The sequence below is a fragment of the Manis javanica genome, chromosome 15 (assembly GCF_040802235.1).
Source record: "Manis javanica isolate MJ-LG chromosome 15, MJ_LKY, whole genome shotgun sequence".
Taxonomy (NCBI): Eukaryota; Metazoa; Chordata; class Mammalia; order Pholidota; family Manidae; genus Manis; species Manis javanica.
In genome coordinates, this window is record NC_133170.1 from 30,569,680 (window position 1) to 30,588,753 (window position 19,074).

Here is a 19,074-nt window from a genome sequence, read left to right on the forward strand (position 1 = left end):
CATGTGCTATAATATTCACCATTTAAATCATTTTAAGATATATAATTCAGTGGCTTTTTCTTTTATCATATTCACAGTGTTCTGCAGTCATCACCACTAATGCCAGAATCCTTCATCACTCTGGAAAACAAACCCCATACCTGTTAGTATTCACTCCATGTTCCTCCTCCTCACTCAGCCCCCAGAAACCATTAGTCTACTTTCGTCTTTGTGGATTTGATTTGCCTATGTGAACATTTCATACAGGTGGAACTATAACAGTATATGGCCTTTTGTGCTGGGCTTTGTTTTTGTGTTAGGCTTTTTGTATTGGTTTTGACTTGGCCTAGTATTTTCAGTGTTTATCCATGTTGTATCATAAATCAGTTCCTCATTCCTTCTTATAACTGAATAATATACCAGTGTGTGAGTATACCATATTTGTTATTTTCCAACAGGTTTATTTCCCTTTAGTTCTGTAGTCTCTTCCTCCTTTTCTCTTTCTTAAACTATTTAAACCTGTAGTCACCCTTTCCTCTGAAGAGGAATGGGGAACAGGAAGGATGAAATACAGTGTTTTGAAAGTTATTGTCCTGGAGCCTGATTTATTAAATCTTTGTTTATATATACTGTATTCATAGTATAGGATATGGCATGTTGTAGACATTAGGCAATATTTTGAAGAACAAATGATTCAGTAAAAGGACTCCCAAATATAAGTGTATACTGTGTTTGTTTTCGTCTTTTTTTCTGAAAACAAAAATCTTCAGAATTCTTTCAGTTAATGAAAACAGGCATTAATGTAGGTCTTTCTTAAAAGCGAAGTGGTATGATAGCGAACTTTCAAAAAGTGGGGAATACCGGTATTCCTTTTATTTCTTAAGGGAAGGGGCTTATATGAAAATTGGAAGAGGGAGGTGCTTCGCAGTTATTTTCTTAACCTAGAAGAGAGAAGAACAGAAAAATCACAAATGAACATAAGAACTTGGCAAGATTATAAGACACACTGCAAAGGCCTATACTGGTAGAGGTTTGAGATACTGTCCATTGAGATCTTTTTGTTTGTTTGTTTGTTTGTTTGGGTATCATTAATCTACAGTTACATGAGGAACATTATGTTTACTAGACTCCCCCCATCACCAAGTCCCCCCCACAAACCCCATTACAGTCACTGTCCATCAGCGTAATAAGATGCTGGAGACTCACTACTTGTCTTCTCTGTGTTGCACAGCCCTCCCTGTGCCCCTCCCCCATTATACATGCTAATCATAATGCCCCCTTTCTTTCCCCCCATCCCCTTATCCCTCCCTTCCCACCCATCCTCCCTAGTCCCTTTCCCTTTGGTAACTGTTAGTCCATTCTTGGGTTCTGTGAGTCTGCGACTGTTTTGTTCCTTCAGTTTTTTCTTTGTTCTTATACTCCACAGATGAGTGAAATCATTTGGGACTTGTCTTTCTCCACCTGGCTTATTTCACTGAGCATAATACCCTCTAGCTCCATCCATGTTGTTGCAAATGGTAGGATTTATTTTCTTCTTATGGCTGAATAATATTCCATTGTGTATATGTAATACCACATCTTCTTTATCCATTCCTCTACTCATGGACACTTCTGTTGTTTCCATTTCTTGACTATTGTAAATAGTGCTGTGATAAACTTAGGGATGCATATGTCTTTTTCAAATTGGGCTGCTGCATTCTTAGGGTAAATATCTAGGAGTGAAATTCCTGGGTCAAATGGTATTTCTATTTTGAGCTTTTTGAAGAACCTCCATACTGCTTCCCACAATGGTTAAACTAATTTGCATTCCCATCAGCCGTGTAGGAGGGTTCCCCTTTCTCCACATCCTCACCAACATTTGTTGTTGTTTGTCTTTTGGATGGTGGCGATCCTTACTGGTGTGAGGTGATATCTCATTGTGGTTTTAATTTGCATTTATCTGATGACTAGTGATGTGGAGCATCTTTTCATGTGTCTGTTGGCCATCTGAATTTCTTCTTTGGAGAATTGTCTGTTCAGCTCTGCCCATTTTTTAATTGGATTATTTGCTTTTTGTTTGTTGAGGTACATGAGCTCTTTATATATTTTGGATGTCAACCCTTTATTGGATCTGTCATTTATGAATATATTCTCCCATACTGTAGGATACCTTTTTGTTCTATTGATGGTGTCCTTTGCTGTACAGAAGCTTTTCAGCTTGATATAGTCCCACTTGTTCATTTTTGCTTTTGTTTCCCTTGCCTGGGGAGATATGTTTATGAAGAAGTTGCTCATGTTTATGTCCAAGAGATTTTTGCCTTTTTTTTTTCTAAAAGTTTTGTGGTTTCATGATTTACATTCAGGTCTTTGATCCATTTCGAATTACCTTTGTGTATGGGGTTAGACAATGATCCAGTTTCATTCTCTTACATGCAGATGTCCAGTTTTGCCAACACCAGCTGTTGAAGAGGCTGTCATTTTCCCATTGTATATCCATGGCTCCTTTATTGTATATTAATTGACCATATATGTTTGTGTTAATATCTGGACTCTCTATTCTGTTCCACTGGTCTGTGGCTCTGTTCTTGTGCCCGTTGAGATCTTTTGAGAAGGGATCAGGATAGCAGCTTACCAGACTTGAATGATTTACCTCAGTGGCTTTCAAACTCTTTTTATTGAGGGCCCCAAAGAGCTTTCGTTTTCTTGTGTTATGCCCATTTTACCATATTAGAAGTTAACACAGAATTTCATAATGTATTTATTAATTTTAAAATAACATGAGCCCAGTATTTCTTGACATCAGTAATTTTTACGCAAAATAACTTTCTGAAACTGATTTTCAAAATTTAGTGAAAAGACCAGCACCAGCATTTTTACATTTTGTAAATCCCTCTAGCATCTGATCAGAAAGAAGACAACTGGATTCTCATATCAGCTACATTGAGTCTTTTTTAATGTATTGCTTTGGTTGACGTGTATGAAGAAAATCTGGCCTCATGCAGATAATGTTGTTAGAAAATGAAGTACCTTGCAGGCCCCCCTGAAAGGAGATCTTGGGGACCCTCAGGGATCTTCACACTTAGATAATCACTCTTTAGATCTTTGTTAAATCTCCAGAGTGCAGTCCCAAGACTAGCAGAATTGGCACTAGACCACTTTTTAAAAATGTAAAATTTTGGCACCATCTTAGATGGATGGAATCAAACCTGCATTTTATAAGCTCCAAAGATGATTCTTACGGACATGAAAGGTTGAGAAGTATGAGCTGGAAGAGTGAATACCTGAGGTCCCTTCCAGTTCTATGTACCTTTTTTTTGTTAAATAAATAAAAAGTAGGCTAAATAATTCAACACCAAAATGTTATTTGAATAAATTACTATTCCAGCATTTCATGGCACCTTATAGGTAACCAAGTTGACTTAGAAATTTTTTTTTTTTTTGAGAGGGCATCTCTCATATTTATTGATCAAATGGTTGTTAACAACAATAAAATTCCGTATAGGGGAGTCACTGCTCAATGCACAATCATAATCCATCTCAAGCCTAATTCTTGTCAGTCTCCAATCTTCTGAAGCATAACGAACAAGTTCTTACATGGTGAACAAATTCTAACATAGTGAATAGGTTCTTACATGGTGAACAGTACAAGGGCATTCATCACAGAAACTTTCGGTTTTGATCACACATTATGAACTATAAACAATCAGGTCAAATATGAATATTCATTTGATTTTTATACTTGATTTATATGTGAATCCCACATTTGTCCCTTTATTATTATTATTATTATTATTATTTTTATTTTTAATAAAATGCTGAAGTGGTAGGTAGATGCAAGATAAAGGTAGAAAACATAGTTTAGTGTTGTAAGAGAGCAATTGTAGATGATCAGGTGTGTGCCTGTAGACTATGTGTTAATCCAAGCTAGACAAGGGCATTAAAACATCCACGGATGCAGATTTCTCTCAAAACAGGGGGGGTGAGGTTCTAAGCCTCACCACTGTTGATCCCCAATTTCTCACCTGATGGCTCCCCTGCGACTGTGACCTGTCTTAGGTTGTTCCTCCTTTGAGGAATCTTACCTGTTTCTGGCTAACCAGTCATCTTCCGGGGCCATACAGGGATATGTAAAGTTGGTAAGTGAAGGAGAAGCCATATTGTTTGAAAAGGTTAGCTTTTTACTTCTTTGCAGATTTATGCCCTGTGGCTTCTATGCCCAGCATTTGTCTTGAGGTATCTTTACCACTTGGAGGAATTATGATACTCGGTAAATTCGATATGAGGCACGAATTCTATTTAAGGGTTCTAATTAGGAAGGAAGAAGAAAAGCTATAGAGGTAGCAGATGGAACAAAACATGGGAGGATTGATTATTTCTTTGACATATCTTCTTGTAGAGTAACTTAAGCATGTATAGGTTTTAAACTACTAATTAAATTGTACACACACATTAACATAATAGGAATACACTTACATAACCAAAGCAGATCTATAATTACCAGCCATCTCCAGTGAAGCCAAGAAAACCAGTTAGGCATCTTAGGCGTTTGAGAAAACTTATCTATGATTTGGTGGATATTGTCCAACTGAACATGAACAGTCTGTGAGAAATCAGACAAATTAAAACAACCCATTCCTGGGGACTGTTCACATCCCATATGTTCTTTTAACAGTAGATAGTCTGTAGTTGCAAGATTTTAGAGCGCTACAACTTGTACTTCTCCTAATTCTTGGTTGAGTTCCAACAGTATAGATCCAGTCAAATTTGTTGTTTTACTGTATGCACAGGCCAGCTTAGATATCTCCTCCTTCATTCCAATGGCAAGTCCAGGAAACGGTGGGATGGATGCAGCTACAACTGCAGCATCGCCTGGATCTTTGTGGAGCTTTTTTGATGATCATCTTCTGGTATGAGTCTTTCAGAGTGTGCTGATGTTGGAAGTTCTTCATATCGTATCTTAGTTCATTTTCTGGGTAGCCAAATTAGGCTTTGATCTTCTGTATAAACACAAACAGACCCTTTGCCCACACTTTGATATGCCCTTTATACCATTGTGTAGAACTCATTGGAGGTCACCACACAGGAACTGCTTTTTTTTTTTTTTTAAGAGAAAGGAATATTATCAGAAAAGTGTGCCTCCATAGCCAATTATGTGACACCCTTTAAGTGATCAAAATTAAGGATATTTAAAGCATGCCTTAATCTTTGATTCACCATTAGTTTTATCCTATCAAGGTGTAATCCTCCTTTTCTTTCTTTTTTTAATCTTTAATCTACATTTACATGAAGAATATTATGTTTACTAGGCTCTCCCCTATACCAGGTCCCCCCTATAAACCACTTCACAGTCACTGTCCATCAGCATAGCAAAATGTTGTAGAATCACTACTTGTCCTCTCTGTGTTGTACAGCCCTCCCCTTTCTCCCTCCCCTCCATGCATGCTAATCTTTTCTGATAATATTCCTTTCTCTTAAAAAAAAAAAAAAAGCAGTTCCTGTGTGGTGACCTCCAATGAGTTCTACACAATGGTATAAAGGGCATATCAAAGTGTGGGCAAAGGGTCTGTTTGTGTTTATACAGAAGATCAAAGCCTAATTTGGCTACCCAGAAAATGAACTAAGATACGATATGAAGAACTTCCAACATCAGCACACTCTGATGCTAATACCCCCTTTCTTCTTCCCCCCCCATATCACTCTCTACCCACCCATCCTCCCAAGTCCCTTTCCCTTTGGTACCTGTTAGTCCACTTTTGGGTTCTGTAATTCCGCTGCTGTTTTGTTCCTTCAGTTTTTCCGTTGTTCTTATACTCCACAGATGAGTGAAATCATTTGGTATTTCTCTTTCTCCGCTTGGCTTATTTCACTGAGCATAATACCCTCCAGCTCCATCCATGTTGCTGCAAATGGTAGGATTTGCCCTCTTCTTATGGCTGAGTAGTATTCCATTGTGTATATGTTCCACATCTTCTTTATCCACTCATCTACCGATGGACATTTAGGTTGCTTCCAATTCTTGGCTATTGTAAATAGTGCTGCGATAAACATAGGGGTGCATCTGTGTTTCACAAACTTGATTGCTGCATTCTTAGGGTAAATTCCTACGAGTGGAATTCCGGTCAAATGGTACGTCTGTTTTGAGCATTTTGATGAACCTCCATACTGCTTTCCACAATGGTTGAACTAATTTATATTCCCACCAGCAGTGTAGGAGGGTTCCCCTTTCTCCACAGCCTCGCCAACATTTGTTGTTGTTTGTCTTTTGGATGACAGCCATCCTTACTAGTGTGAGGTGATATCTCATTGTAGTTTTAATTTGCATTTCTCTGATAATTAGCGATGTGGAGCATCTTTTCATGTGTCTGTTGGCCATCTGTATTTCTTTTTTGGAGAAGTGTCTTTTCAGCTCCTCTGCTCATTTTTTAATTGGATTATTTGTTTTTTGTTTCTTGAGGTGCATGAGCTCTTTGTATATTTTGGATGTCAAGCCTTTATCAGATCTGTCATTTACGAATATATTCTCCCATACTGTAAGATACCTTTTTGTTCTATTGATGGTGTCCTTTGCTGTACAGAAGCTTTTCAGCTTTATATAGTCCAACTTGTTCATTTTTACTTTTGTTTTCCTTGCCCGGGGAGATACATTCATACAGAAGTCGCTAATGTTTTTGTCCAAGAGATTTTTGCCTATGTTTTTTTTTTAAGAGTTTTATGATTTCATGACTTACATTCAGGTCTTTGATCCATTTTGAATTTACTTTTGTGTATGGGGTTAGACAATGGTCCAGTTACATTCTCCTACATGTAGCTGTCCAGTTTTGCCAGCACCATCTGTTGAAGAGACTGTCATTTCACTATTGTATGTCCATGGCTCCTTTATCAAATATTAATTGACCATATATGTTTGGGTTAATTTCTGGAGTCTCTAATCTGTTCCACTAGTCTGTGGCTCTGTTCTTGTGCCAGTACCAAATTGTCTTGACTACCATGGCTTTGTAGTAGAGCTTGAAGTTGGGGAGTGAGATCTCCCCTCCTTTATTCTTCTTTTTCAGGATTGCTTTGGCTATTCGGGGTCTTTGGTGTTTCCATATGAATTTTTGAATTATTTGCTCCAGTTCATTGAAGAATGTTGCTGGTAATTTGAGAGGGATTGCATGAAATCTGTATATTGCTTTGGGCAGGATGGCCATTTTGACAATATTAATTCTTCCTAGCCAAGAGCATGGGATGAGTTTCCATTTGTTAGTGTCCCTTTTAATTTCTCTTAAGAGTGACTTGTAGTTTTCAGGGTACAGGTCTTTCACTTCTTTGGTTAGGTTTATTCCTAGGTATTTTATTCTTTTTGATGCAATTGTGAATGGAATTGTTTTCCTGATTTCTCTTTCTATTGGTTCATTGTTAGTGTATAGGAAAGCTACAGATATCTGTGTGTTAATTTTGTATCCTGCAACTTTGCTGTATTCCGGTATCAGTTTTAGTAGTTTTAGAGTGGAGTCTTTAGGGTTTTTTATGTACAATATCATACCATCAGCAAATAGTGACAGTTTAACTTCTTCTTTATCAATCTGGATTCCTTGTATTTCTTTGTTTTGTCTGATTGCTGTGGCTAGGACCTCCAGTACTATGTTAAATAACAGTGGGGAGAGTGGGCATCCCTGTCTAGTTCCCGATCTCAGAGGAAATGCTTTTAGCTACTCGCTGTTCAGTATGATGTTGGCTGTGGGTTTATCATATATGGCCTTTATTATGTCGAGGTACTTGCCCTCTATACCCATTTTGCTGAGAGTTTTTATCATGAATGGATGTTGAATTTTGTTGAATGCTTTTTCAGCATCTATGGAGATGATCATGTGGTTTTTGTCTTTCTTTTTGTTGATGTGGTGGATGATGTTGATGGATTTTCAAATGTTGTACCATCCTTGCATCCCTGGGATGAATCCCACTTGGTCATGGTGTATGATCCTTTTGATATACTGTTGAATTCTGTTTGCTAATATTTTATTGAGTATTTTTGCATCTACGTTCATCAGGGATCTTGGTCTGTAATTTTCTTTCTTGGTGGGGTCTTTGCCTGGTTTTGGTATTAGGGTGATGTTGGCTTCATAGAATGAGTTTGGGAGTATTCCCTCCTCTTCTATTTTCTGGAACACTTTAAGGAGAATGGGTATTATGTCTTCTCTGTGTGTCTGATAATATTCCGGGGTAAATCCGTCCGGCCCTGGGGTTTTGTTCTTGAGTAATTTTTTGATTACCGTTTCAATTTCTTGGCTCGTAATTGGTTTGTTTAAGTTTTGTGTTTCTTCCTTGGTCAGTCTTGGAAGGTTGTATTTTTCTAAGAAGTTGTCCATTTCTTCTAGGTGTTCCAGCTTGTTGGCATATAGGTTTTCATAGTAGTCTTTAATAATTCTTTGTATTTCTGTGGAGTCTGTCGTGATTTTTCCATTTTCATTTCTGATTATGTTGATTTGTGTTGATTCTCTTTTTCTCTTAATAAGTTTGGCTAGAGGCTTAACTATTTTGTTTATTTTCTCAAAGAACCAGCTCTTGGTTTCGTTGATTTTTGCTATTGTTTTATTCTTCTCAATTTTGTTTATTTCTTCTCTGATCTTTATTATGTCCCTCCTTCTGCTGACTTTAGGCCTCATTTGTTCTTCTTTTTCCAGTTTCGATAATTGTGATGTTAGACTTTTCATTTGGGATTGTTCTTCCTTCTTCAAGTGTGCCTGGATTGCTATATACTTTCCTCTTAAGACTGCTTTCGCTGCGTCCCACAGAAGTTGGGGCTTAGTGTTGTTGTCATTTGTTTCTATATATTCCTTGATCTCTATTTTGATTTATTCATTGATCCATTGATTATTTAGTAGCATGTTGTTAAGCCTCCATGTGTTTGTGAGCCTTTTTGTTTTCTTTGTAGAATTTATTTCTACTTTTATACCTTTGTGGTCTGAAAAATTGGTTGGTAGAATTTCAATATTTTGTAATTTACTGAGGCTCTTTTTGTGAGCTAGTATGTGGTCTATTCTGTAGAATGTTCCATGTGCACTTGAGAAGAATGTATATCCTGTTGCTTTTGGATGTAGAGTTCTATAGATGTCTATTAGGTCCATCTGTTCTAGTGTGTCGTTCAGTGCCTATGTGTCCTTACTTATTTTCTGCCCAGTGGATCTATCCTTTGGGGTGCGTTGTGTGTTGAAGTCTCCTAAAATGAATACATTGCATTCTATTTCCTCCTTTAATTCTGTTAGTATTTGTTTCACATATGCTGGTGCTCCTGTGTTGGGTGCATATATATTTAGAATGGTTATATCCTCTTGTTGGACTGAGCCCTTTATCATTATGTAGTGTCCTTCTTTAGCTCTTGTTACTTTCTTTGTATTGAAGTCTATTTTGTCTGATATTAGTACTGCAACCCCTGCTTTCTTCTCACTGTTGTTTGCCTGAAATATGTTTTTCCATCCCTTGACTTTTAGTCTGTACATGTCTTTGGGTTTGAGGTGAGTTTCTTGTAAGCAGCATATAGATGGGTCTTGCTTTTTTATCCATTCTATTGCTCTGTCTTTTGATTGGTGCATTAAGTCCATTTACATTTAGGGTGACTATTGAGACATATGTACTTATTGCCATTGCAGGCTTTAGATTCGTGGTTACCAAAGATTCAAGGTTAGCCTCTTTAGTATCTTACTGCCTAACCTAGCTCGCTCATTGAGCTGTTATATACACTGTCTGGAGATTCTTTTCTTTTCTCCCTTCTTTTTCCTCCTCCTCCATTCTTCATATGTTGTGTGTTTTGTTCTGTGCTCTTCTTAGGAGTGCTCCCATTTAGAGCAGTCCCTGTAAGATGCCCTGTAAAGGTGGTTTATGGGAAGCAAATTCCCTCATCTTTTGCTTGTCTGGGAATTGTTTAATCCCGCCATCATATTTAAATGATAGTCGTGCTGGATACAGTATCCTTGGTTCAAGGCCCTTCTGTTTCATTGCATTAAGTATATCATGCCATCCTCTTCTTGCCTGTAGGTTTTCTGTCGAGAAGTCTGATGTTAGCCTGATGGGTTTTCCTTTATAGGTGACCTTTTTCTCTCTAGCTGCCTTTAAAACTCTTTCCTTGTCCTTTATCCTTGCCATTTTAATTACTATGTGTCTTGGTGTTGTCCTCCTTGGATCCTTTCTGTTGGGGGTTCTGTGTAATTCCATGGTCTGTTCGATTATTTCCTCCCCCAGTTTGGGGAAGTTTTCAGCAATCATTTCTTCAAAGCGACTTTCTATCCCTTTTCCTCTCTCTTCTTCTTCTTGTACCCCTATGATACGGATATTGTTTCTTTTGGATTGGTCACATAGTTCTCTTAGTATTGTTTCGTTCCTGGAGATCCTTTTATCTCTCTCTATGTCAGCTTCTATACGTTCCTGTTCTCTGATTTCTATTCCTTCAATGGCCTCTTGCATCTTATCCATTCTGCTTTTAAATCCTTCCAGGGTTTGTTTCACTTCTGTGATCTCCTTCCTGACATCTGTGATCTCCCTCCGGACTTCATCCCATTTCTCTTGCATTTTTCTCTGCATCTCCGTCAGCATGTTCATGATTTTTATTTTGAATTCTTTTTTAGGAAGACTGGTTAGGTCTGTCTCCTTCTCAGGTGTTGTCTCTGTGATCTTTGTCTGCCTGTAGTTTTGCCTTTTCATGGTGATAGAGATAGTTTGCAGAGCTGGTACGAGTGACGGCTGGAAGAGCTTCCCTTCTTGTTGGTTTGTGGCCTTCCTCTCCTGGGAGAATAGCGACCTCTAGTGGCTTGTGCTGGGCAGCTGTGCACAGACAGGGCCTCTGCTTCCTGCTCGTTTGCTATGGAGTTTATCTCCGCTGTTTCTGTAGGCGTGGCCTGGCTCTGGCTGCTGCTCCAAAATGGTGGAGCCTGGTTGGAGGTGGAGCAGCCGGAAGGCTATTTATCTCCGTAAGGGGCATCTGTGCTCCCTGCTGCCCAGGGGGTTAGAGTGCTCAGAGATCCCCAGATTGCCTGCCTCTGACTAAGTGTCCTGCCTTTCCCCTTTAAGACTTCCAAAAAGCACTCTCCAAACCAAAACAACAAGAGCAACAACAAAAGAGGGAAAAAAAAGAACGATTTTCTTTGTCGTCAGGCTCCCATCTCAGGCACCCGCTCACCGGTCTTGCTTCCCTGTTTCCCTAGTATTAGGGGCCCTGTCCCTTTAAGACTTCCAAAAAGCACTCGCCAAAAAAGAAAAAAACTGCCACACACGTTTCTTTGTTTTCCGGCGTCGGCCTCAGGCACCTGCTCACCGGTCCTGCCGCCATGTTTTCCTAGCAACCAGGACCCCATGCATGCACTGTGTCTGCGCTCTGGTCCGGATGACTGGGGCTGGGTGTTCAGCAGTCCTGGGCTCCTTCTCCCTCGCTGCTGACTCCTCTCCACCCGCCGGGAACTGGGGAGAGGGGCGCTCGGGTCCCGCCGGGCCAGGGCTTGTATCTTACCCCCTTCGTGAGGTGCTGGGTTCTTGCAGGTGTAGATGTGGTCTGGATGTTGTCCTGTGTCCTCTGGTCTCTATTTTAGGAAGAGTTGTCTTTGTTATATTTTCATAGATAAATGTGATTTCGGGAGGAGATTTCTGTCGCTATCTTAGCTCCGCCCCTCTAGAAATATTTTTCAAGTGTTGATATACAATCATATTGGTTTCAAGTATACAACACAGGTTCAAGTTACCCATATTATTAAATCCTCACCCCCTCTAGTGCAGTTACTATCTGTCAACATGGGAAGATGTTACAGAATCATTGGCTATATTCTCCATGTTGTACTACCGTCCCCATGACCAACTTCTGTTATGATTGAGACTTTTGTCCCCGTTTATCCCACCTACCTTGCCCATATGCCCACCCCAACCCCTCTCATAGTAACCACCAGTCACTTCTCAGTGTCTATGAGGCTACTGCTGTTTGTTTATTCTGTTTTGTTTTGCTTTTTGATTCCAGACTTAGAAATTCAACTCTATTTAATTGCATTTTTCTGCCTTATTCAGGAGTTGCTTTTAAAAAAGGCATAACAGTCAGGCTATAGAAAAGATGGCATAAAATGCTTGAGTTCTCTGAGTCAGAACTGTTAGAATCCTTAGTTTCTAAGGGTACTGTAGGCATTTAATTGCAGTTAATGCTTCCTCTCAACTATGAAAATTTAGTTCTGTAGTATCTACAGTTCATTGTTCTGTATTGCCAATTATTGTATTTCTTATCTGAGAAATTCCATCTTGATTTTACCAACCTCCATTCTCATTTTTTTTTCAATGAAGAATAAAAAGGCTATGTCCTTTTTTTAAAATTAAGGTGTCATTGATATACAATCTTCTTATGAAGGTTTTACATGAGCATCATTGTGGTTTCAACATTTCACCTGTATTATCAAGTCCCCTCCCCACTCCATTGCAGTCTCTATCCATCAGCATAGTGAGATGCTATAGAGTTATTACTTGTCTTCTCCATGCTATGCTGCTTCCCCGTGCCCACACTTATGTGTGCTAATTATAATGCCCCTTAATCCTCTTCTCCCTCCTTCCACACCCACCTTCCCTTCCCCCTTCCCTTTGGTAACCACTAGTCCCTTCTTGGAGTTTGTGAGTCTAATGCTGTTTGGTTCCTTCAGTTTTGCTTTGTTGTTATACACCACAAATGAGTAAAATCATTTGGGACTTGTCTTTCTCTGCTGGCTTATTTGCCTGAGCATAATACCCTCTAGTTCCATCCGTGTTGTTGCAAATGGTAGGATTTGTTTTCTTTTTATGGCTGAAGAGTATTCCATTGTGTATATGTACCACATCTTCTTTATCCATTCATCTACCAATGGACCCTTAGGGTGCTTACATATTTTGGCTATTGTAAATAGTGCTGCACTAAACAGAGGGGTGCATATGTCATTTTGAAGTAGGGATCTTGTTTGTTAGGGTAAATTCCTAGGAGAGGAATTCCTGGAGCAAATGATATTTCTATTTTTAGTTTTTTGAGGAGCCTCCATATTGCTTTTCACAATGGTTGAGCTAATTTACATTTCCTCCAGCAGTGTAGGAAAGTTCCCCTTTCTCCACATCCTCGCCAGCATTTGTTGTTACTTCTCTTTTGGATGCTGTCCATCCTAACTAATGTGAGGTACTACTTCATTGTAGTTTCAATTTGCATTTCCCTGATGATTATGGTGTGGAGTATCTTTTCATGTGCCGGTTGGCCATCTGCATTTCTTCTTTGGAGAAGTGTCTGTTCAGATCCTGTGTGGGTCTATGTCCTTTTTATTTTTCTGAAGTTTTCCCATGTTTTGGGTTCTGAGATAAACATGGGGGATTTAAGTAAATGCCTAGATTATACAAGGACTTATTTAATTGTATAAGCAATAGTTATTACTGTCAGAATGCACCTTGAAGTATTATTATACTGTCTCTTAAGTCTGCTTTGACTGTAAATATGACTAATTTTTTTATTAAGGTATTATTTATATACAATTTTATAAAGGTCTCACATGAAAAAACGTGGTTACTACATTCACCTATATTATCGAATCCCCCCCATATCTCCTTGTAGTCACTGTCCATCAGTGTAAGATGCCACAGATCCACTATGTGCCTTCTCTGTGCTACACTGTTTTCCCCGTGACCCCCCAGTCCATGTGTACTAAACATAATACCCCTCAATCCCCTTCTCCCTCCCTCCCCACCTGCCCTCCCACACCCCTCTCCTTTGGGAACCGCTATAAATATGACTAATTTTTAAAAGTACATCTTACCTTCAATCTGCCTACCTGTTGCACATTTATTAAGGAAACATGCTTGGTGGTTCACTGAGAGATTGTAGGGCTCTCTAATACAAACTACCCCCTGCCTCTGTCTTCCACCCCTACTCCAGATTTTTTATTTCCATACCAGATCTAGTATGTGTACCTTGTTAGTAATCAGTCAGCTGTCCCCTTCTAAACACACAAGGCCTTCTGTAGGGTTAGCACTAACTTAGAAAAGGGATACAAAGAAGAGTCTGCCTTTAATATCTCAGGATTACTTTTTAGGTCTTAAGATCACAGAACTCTATAGTCTAACCACAAGCTCTAGTTCTCAATTGCTTTAAAAAATTTTTTTTATCAAATGTTCACCTATTTAACAGCTATTAATTAGATATCTTCTGTCAGTTTGGGGATACAGCAGTGAACAAGATAGTATGTTTTGTTCTCCCACCTTCTAGTAAGGAAGGTAAACATCGAAGTAATAGTTACAGTAAAACATAGATTTTACAGACATAGAGAAGTAGCAACAGTGGCCAGTCATTAGCACTCCGTCAGTATTTGTGAAGTGAATACATGAATACAGAGCCATAGGAAGTGAAACACAATTTCATGTTGCCTGTGGAGGAAATGGACTCTGAAGGTGGGTGTGCTTGAGTTGAAATCCCATCAGTGTTGTTTCCTAGCTATGATACATTGAGCAACTTTACTTAACCTTTCAGAGCCTAAGGTATTTATGAGAGTTACTGAGAAATGTAAATAAAAAAATAATAAAGTGCCTTACATGTAGTTATCAATCAGTACTTAATAGGCATTGCCATTATTATCATTAATATCATTATGACATGCTTAGTAGTGAAGTAAGTTCTCTCTTGTTCTATTCTTTTATCCAGTGCAGTGATTAAAGTGTATTTAATGAACTTATAGTAAAGTCAAGTTTTAAATGCGAGTGAATGAGCTAATAATTCATTTGTCTTCTTGCCTCTTGCCAATCACTTTGCAAAGTGCTTTACATACACTATCTTGTTATAATCTTGTATACTGGTGAGTAGATACTATATTCATTTCACAGGTAGGAAAATGGATTGAGAGGTTAAGTATTTTGCCAAGGACATCAGGAGAAATAGTAATAATAGGGTCAGAAATTAAGCATCTCTAATATGACACTGATACACACCTTAACTTTTTTTTCCTTTACCTGTTTGTTTTTGTTTTTAAACTTTTTTTCTAGACCTCAAGGGGGAAGAAAATCTGAGAATAAAAAATATAGGGTATATGAGTATCATGAGTATAAGACTGGTATCACAGGCCTGAGCCCTTGTGTAGAGGGTTCATGAACCCTGTTCAAAGGAGAAAAAACTTCACTTATTTTGTAAATCTCTGCCACTGGTAATGAGATCTGAATAAGAGTAGTAATGTACTTGGCACAACTTTTGTCTGCTGTTAAAATAATAGAATCAGCAGTAAGCAATGGCATCAATTTTTTCTATGAAGGATAGAGCATTTGAGGTTGGAGAGTACACAAACATTCATGTATCCAGAGAGTAATGAGCCTTGGGGAATCATGAGGTAAACTAATTTCCTTCGATAAGACTAGCTGAATTTGGTAGGGAGTTTGAAGAGCCTTGTTTTCCAATGGGATCATAAATATGTTCAAATTCCTGTAAACTAATGGTTCATACCCAGTAAGAATCTGGCTGAATCCAGCCTCATAACAACCAAGCTCGAAAGAATGGGGATTTTTAATTACTTTGTTTGTGTAATTTAACTTTGTCACTGATTCCATTAGCCTTTGGATTGCAAGGTTTGAACATTCTGTCTGGGAAAAACAGAATTAAAGCAGTTAGGATAAAGTTCCTTTTACTTTTTATATACCAGATTGCAGTTCACCCTACTCCTTTACAGAAACAAATGAAACTGATTCCTGATTAGACAGGGTTTGAAAAGTTGAAGAAAACTTTGTATTTTTCTTTCTTTAATAGTTACCTGGAATTTTTTTGGCTATCCCAGAGACCCAAATCCAGAAGAGAATTAGTTAAAATAAAATTTATAAATTTTATTCCTGTTTCACCCAAAAATTTGGATTGTACATGCAAAACAAAAAACCTTTGTGTATCAAGTCTGTTATCTTGGGAACATTTTGCGTGATTTTCAGAATCATTCCATTACCCTACTGTGATTTCATTAAGATTAAAGGTTCTTTGTCTTAATCAGCCCATTAATCTTAAACCAAACAGTTCTGGGTATCATTCCCAATGTTTTAGGTACCAAAGAACAATCATCTAATCATTATTTCAGAATTCTCAGAAAAGCTGGTTTTATTTATCTACCTTGAATATTGATCTATAATTCACACATTAAACTATAGAATAAAAACAGGTGTGATATAAAAAGGTGTTTTCTATGTTTAAATACATTATAACAGTATTGAGTTTTCAGCTGTCTTGTAAATAACTTACATGCCAAAAGATTGATATAGATACTTTAAAGTTGCTACTTATGATTTGAGGTACACCTTGAAATAAACTCTGTTGGCTAAAAAGGGGGAGAGTGGAAAGAGTATTGTTGTCATTGGAAGTGTGCGTTAAGTATTTAGTGAACAAGTAACCAGTTGAACTGGGCTTGTTTCGGAGGACATAGGAATAGAGAAGTAGATAAAAGTTGTATTGTGAGGACTTTGCACACCAGGTTAAGGAAATTAAAAGTACTCTAACATGGACTAGAAGTGACACTGAACTAGACATTGTGGAATCTGGATTCTAAAATTTGCTTTACCATTGGCTAGGCCTTTACTCACTGAAACATAGACTCAGTTTGTTTTATTCTAGGTGCTGAAGGGAATGCATTGTCTGTAGTATGTATCTGAGTACTTGCTAGACTAGACACTCCATAGGTGCCTGTTGTAATTCTGATTTTGATGTGCTGTTAATCTTTTTGGCCCACAGTTGTCTCATTTGAACAAGGAGGGGCTCTCAGATTCTTTCTAGATCTGTGGTCCTCTGCTTGTCTTGTAGATACAGAGAACTATTAACCATTTTTTATTAGTGTGATGTGAGTTAAATGATGTCAGATGATTGGAAATGGTTAAATGTCAGATGATTAAATAAAGCCAAATGGTTGAGCTGGCCACTGTGTAAAATAAAAATTGGAGATGGAGAGAATGGCAGCAGTGAGGCCCATCTTAAATTTGTCTAAGCTTCAAGAGGTGAGGTGTTGATAATCTGGACTTTGGTGGTCACAATTGTTATGCAAGAGAAGCACTGATTTGGAGAAGTAAGCCAGTAATTTGCTTAGCTAGAGATCTTTCCCTATTGGAGGGGCAGTCGGAGTACTAGTAGAGCAGTAGAACTGTTTACCAGCTGTTTAAACATTTATCTTTGTCTAAGGAGCTCAGAGAGAATAATAGTACTTGAATATTGTGAGAGAAGCATACAAGAATAACAGGTCCCTATTCTGGATCATGAAACTGATGATGATATCATTGAAAGAAATGGGGAAATCCAGAGAAAAAGCACTGACTTGAAGAGAAAGAGGAATTGAAGTTTAGACATGGAAACTGTTTTCTGTATATGAATAGTAGTTTTATTGCATATGTTGAACTTTTATTTTGATATATAGAAAAGACTGGTCTTTATATATCTGTTTATTTGTACCTACATTATACTTTTGCCCAAAGAACTGCTACCTCATTTTGGCTTTGTTTGTTGCCCTGTAGAGTTTAAAACCCACCCACATTTTTATATCTGATAAACCTATGAAGCAGGGAACAAGGCACCTGTTTTCTAGCTGTTGTTTTCATTTAGCCACACGTAGTCCTGAACAGGCTTGCTTAAACACCTAAATAAAAGGTAATGCTGGACTACACTGCTGTATTTCTGACCAATACCTGATATCCTAGACTACCTACTTAGTAGTGGTGAATATTGTTGAGCCATAGATACGTGGCAACTACTTTGAGATAGCTTGTTAAAATTAATAGTCATTTCTAGACTTGACAATAGTATTCCTACCAAACAGCTTCTAAGCTTATGCTCATGTTGTTGAGTAATTGAAGCCTTAGAATGCTCTGTCTTTATGGGGATTCAGGCTTACCAATTACAAGGGATAGGACTCTGTTCTGTTACCTGTTATAATAATGAAGTGAACAGTACTTTTTCTACCAGCTTTGTTAATGCCATGAAGAGAAGCCTTTCCTTAATCACTCAAATCAAAATAGCAGATCTTTGGGTGGATGAGGTCTTCCTAGCAAATGGAAATGTCTTCTGGTAGATACACACATTAAGACTTTTAATAAATGGGGAGGGAGACAAATTCCTACCACTTGTGTGTACTAACTACGTATCACACACAGCTTTGTGGTGTGGGGTTTTTTGTTTGTTTTTTTATGAACCATGAAAGAGTAGTAAGACAGTTTACCTTAATATTACCACTTTTTAAATTAGGTAAACAGAAACTATTATCTGCACTTTTCAAGTGAGTTTTAGGGATATTGCCCAGATCACGCAGATTTGTTGTATGAGAGGTGTAACTGAGAACCCAGCCTCAGTGCTGTGATTTACTTGCCCAGTGTTCTTTTGACTACATATTCTGAGTATGTATTTCAGTCATTGAACTCAGTCACCATTTTCTTTTAAAAGCATGATTTTAACACTATTAGGAGAAAGGGAGTGTTTAGATAAATAGATTTCCAATGTAAGTTTGGATGTCAAGGAGGCAGAACTTGTGAACATAATGGGTGGAGCTCTGAGCATGTAAAAAATCTCATTTTGCTTGTCTAGGGATCTATTGCTGTTGGAGGAGAAGCAGGAGGAAGAGTAGCAGACAGTTTCCCCACCATTCAGCATGTAGTTTTGTTTAAAGAGCCAGTCTAGAAGAAGCAGATTTTTGGTTGAGCACAGTAAACCCAGGTCTGAAAGTCGGAGAAGCATGGCCAGTGTTACACAAGAAACTGTGCTTCAGTCTGACTTTGATGTTTGCCTTTCTTATGCTGTGGGTTAATTTACTCTGTTAATTTGCAGTTTATCTCCCCCCCCCCCCTCACTTTCCTCTAACTGTAACAAGCCTATTTTGCCTTTTCTGATGGATTTTACAAAGAAGGATTTTTGCTCAGTGTTTGTCATCGTAAATTCTCATTGCTGCTGCTGCCCTCAAAAGGATTGTGTAAATGAGGTGGGTAAGAATTTCCAATAAATACAAAAGGTATATTGTAGCCATTTGGTGATATGTATAGAAAATCTCAGTTAATATATTAAAATTGTTTACTTCAGAATGCTTTTAAAAATATTTCAAGTTTTGTAGTTCAGTTAACTTACACTACATTTTGTATGAACACAAAGGAGGTTTTTCTTAATTCTGAGCA

At 38.1% G+C, this 19,074-nt stretch overlaps 1 protein-coding gene across 17 annotated transcripts in view; it reads left to right on the forward strand.

Moving 5' to 3' along the window:
• The window catches only part of WNK1 (WNK lysine deficient protein kinase 1), a 179,231-nt gene that overhangs the window by 111,626 nt on the left and 48,531 nt on the right, over positions 1-19,074 (forward strand). The window contains exon 1 of one of the 17 annotated variants that reach the window (XM_073223923.1): positions 16,104-18,884. The exons of 15 other annotated variants lie outside the window; for them this stretch is intronic. In XM_073223923.1, the coding sequence (XP_073080024.1) occupies positions 18,795-18,884 (90 nt within the window). In that variant the 5' untranslated portion in view covers positions 16,104-18,794. Of the gene's footprint in view, positions 1-16,103; positions 18,885-19,074 lie in introns of those variants that run through there. One more of the 17 variants, XM_073223925.1, reaches the window with a different exon arrangement.